The sequence below is a fragment of the Haplochromis burtoni genome, unplaced genomic scaffold (genome assembly GCF_018398535.1).
Source record: "Haplochromis burtoni strain Fernald_Lab_line unplaced genomic scaffold, NCSU_Asbu1 Contig_1733, whole genome shotgun sequence".
In the NCBI taxonomy this organism is placed as follows: domain Eukaryota; kingdom Metazoa; phylum Chordata; class Actinopteri; order Cichliformes; family Cichlidae; genus Haplochromis; species Haplochromis burtoni.
Window position 1 is genome coordinate 18674 of NW_024584094.1, and position 1648 is coordinate 20321.

Genomic DNA, 1648 nt, shown 5'->3' on the forward strand with positions numbered 1-1648 from the left:
GCTTCAAAGGATAGTTGCAGATTTCTGTCAGAATCTGCAGATTATACAGTACAAATAAAATGTTCACGTTTCTCCAACACTGTCTTCCCGACAGTTTCACTAACATCTACACTTGCTGGCAAGGAAGCGTTCACGATGTCTTCTCGTGCACTTCTCCGGTGCTAATAATTGGCGTCTGTCCTGTGTCAGTGATGTAAAAGACGGAAGACATGATCATTCAAACAGCAGTCGCTTTCTAAAACATCATATATGTATCAGATTCAGTACCACATACGAAAGTGAGCTAGATCGGATCTGTTCACACTGTGATACCATGATCGGATATGGGTCGCATAGGATCAAAAAGGTTAGATTTGATGCACTTTCGCCTGCAGTGTGAATGTAGCCTTAGACTCCCATGTTAAAATGTTATAAAAGAAATAAGCCTGACCCCCCCCCACAGTTTGCCCCAGGGCAACTGTGGTTTGCCTCCACCAGTGTGTGAATGTGAGAGTGAATGAATAGTGGAATTGTAAAGCGCTTCGAGTGTCTAGAAAAGCGCTATATAAATGCAATCCATTATTATTATTATTACATATAAACACAGTGACAGCTATTTAGGAAAACCTCACCGTGGATGTTCGGTGCATGAGGGTTTTCTGTTTTAAAGACAGGATCAAGAGCTGTCAGCACCACCTAGAGGACAAATATAAGAAATACAAACATATTTACTTAGAACCAGTATAAAAAAACATAATTAATGCTTTGCTGTTATATTACTTCATTTTATCATTCCTGTTAGTTAGTTAGTTAGTTTCAATTTTGTCTCAATGAATTCTTATGACAAAGTCCAGAATGACTGAAGCCCAGGGGAGCTATAGAAAAAAAGCTCATGTTCACACTGGCTGTAGTTAAAATTGTTACCTCTCCACCTAAGGATGGTTCTGATCCAGAGTATCTGCTGTCACAGACAACGTCATCGATGCTCCTGGCGGGTGCAGTCGACACTGAAGGGAAATGAAGAGAACAGTCTTCTGCAAAGTAACGGACAACTGTCCAACTTCGCCCAAAATCCCTTGATCGTTCCACCAACATGGCTGCTGGCCGAAGACTCTGCACAGAGCAGATTAGCATTATCTTAATGTTTGATTAGGCAAATGTTAAAGGTGTAGGCTCTTTTCTGTTCATACGACTTTTTGACTAGCATTAAGTTAATTCCCTAAAAACATTAAATTCAGTACGCTTTAGAGGTATACCTTGAACCTGAGGACCAGGTGACTGAACTGGAACATAGTCTCCAGATTTAACTGGATGCTGACATTATGAACTCCTGCACAGAAGGCAAGCACAGAGCAGACTTACAGTGTTGCAGATTGTTTGTGGTAGCATATTTTAACTGTAATGATCCACAAACAGTAAGTCGTGTTTCTTTGTCACACACAGAGCAGTAGGGGTAGAGTTGCAAAGCTAAGTGCTTTCTCTTACCCAAACACATCCTGCCACCTAAACAGAATGTTTTTTGTAACTAATATATTGATTTCACATAGTTTTCCTTCTCCCTTTGATTGGACAGTTTGTTGTTACAGAAATACTCAAACTTACCAGTCTCCGACTGCCACCACTTCAGCTTTCTCTCGAGGTCAAAATTTGTGATGACATTCTCAATACG

The 1648-nt window shown here is 40.5% G+C and overlaps 1 protein-coding gene across 1 annotated transcript in view; it reads right to left on the reverse strand.

The window, feature by feature from the left end:
* The window catches only part of LOC102305805 (laminin subunit beta-4), a gene marked incomplete in the record, with an annotated part of 9691 nt that overhangs the window by 3429 nt on the left and 4614 nt on the right, over positions 1-1648 (reverse strand). The window contains 4 exon segments of the mRNA XM_005952505.3: positions 612-675; positions 904-1092; positions 1236-1309; positions 1582-1648. Of these exon segments, the coding sequence (XP_005952567.3) occupies positions 612-675; positions 904-1092; positions 1236-1309; positions 1582-1648 (394 nt within the window).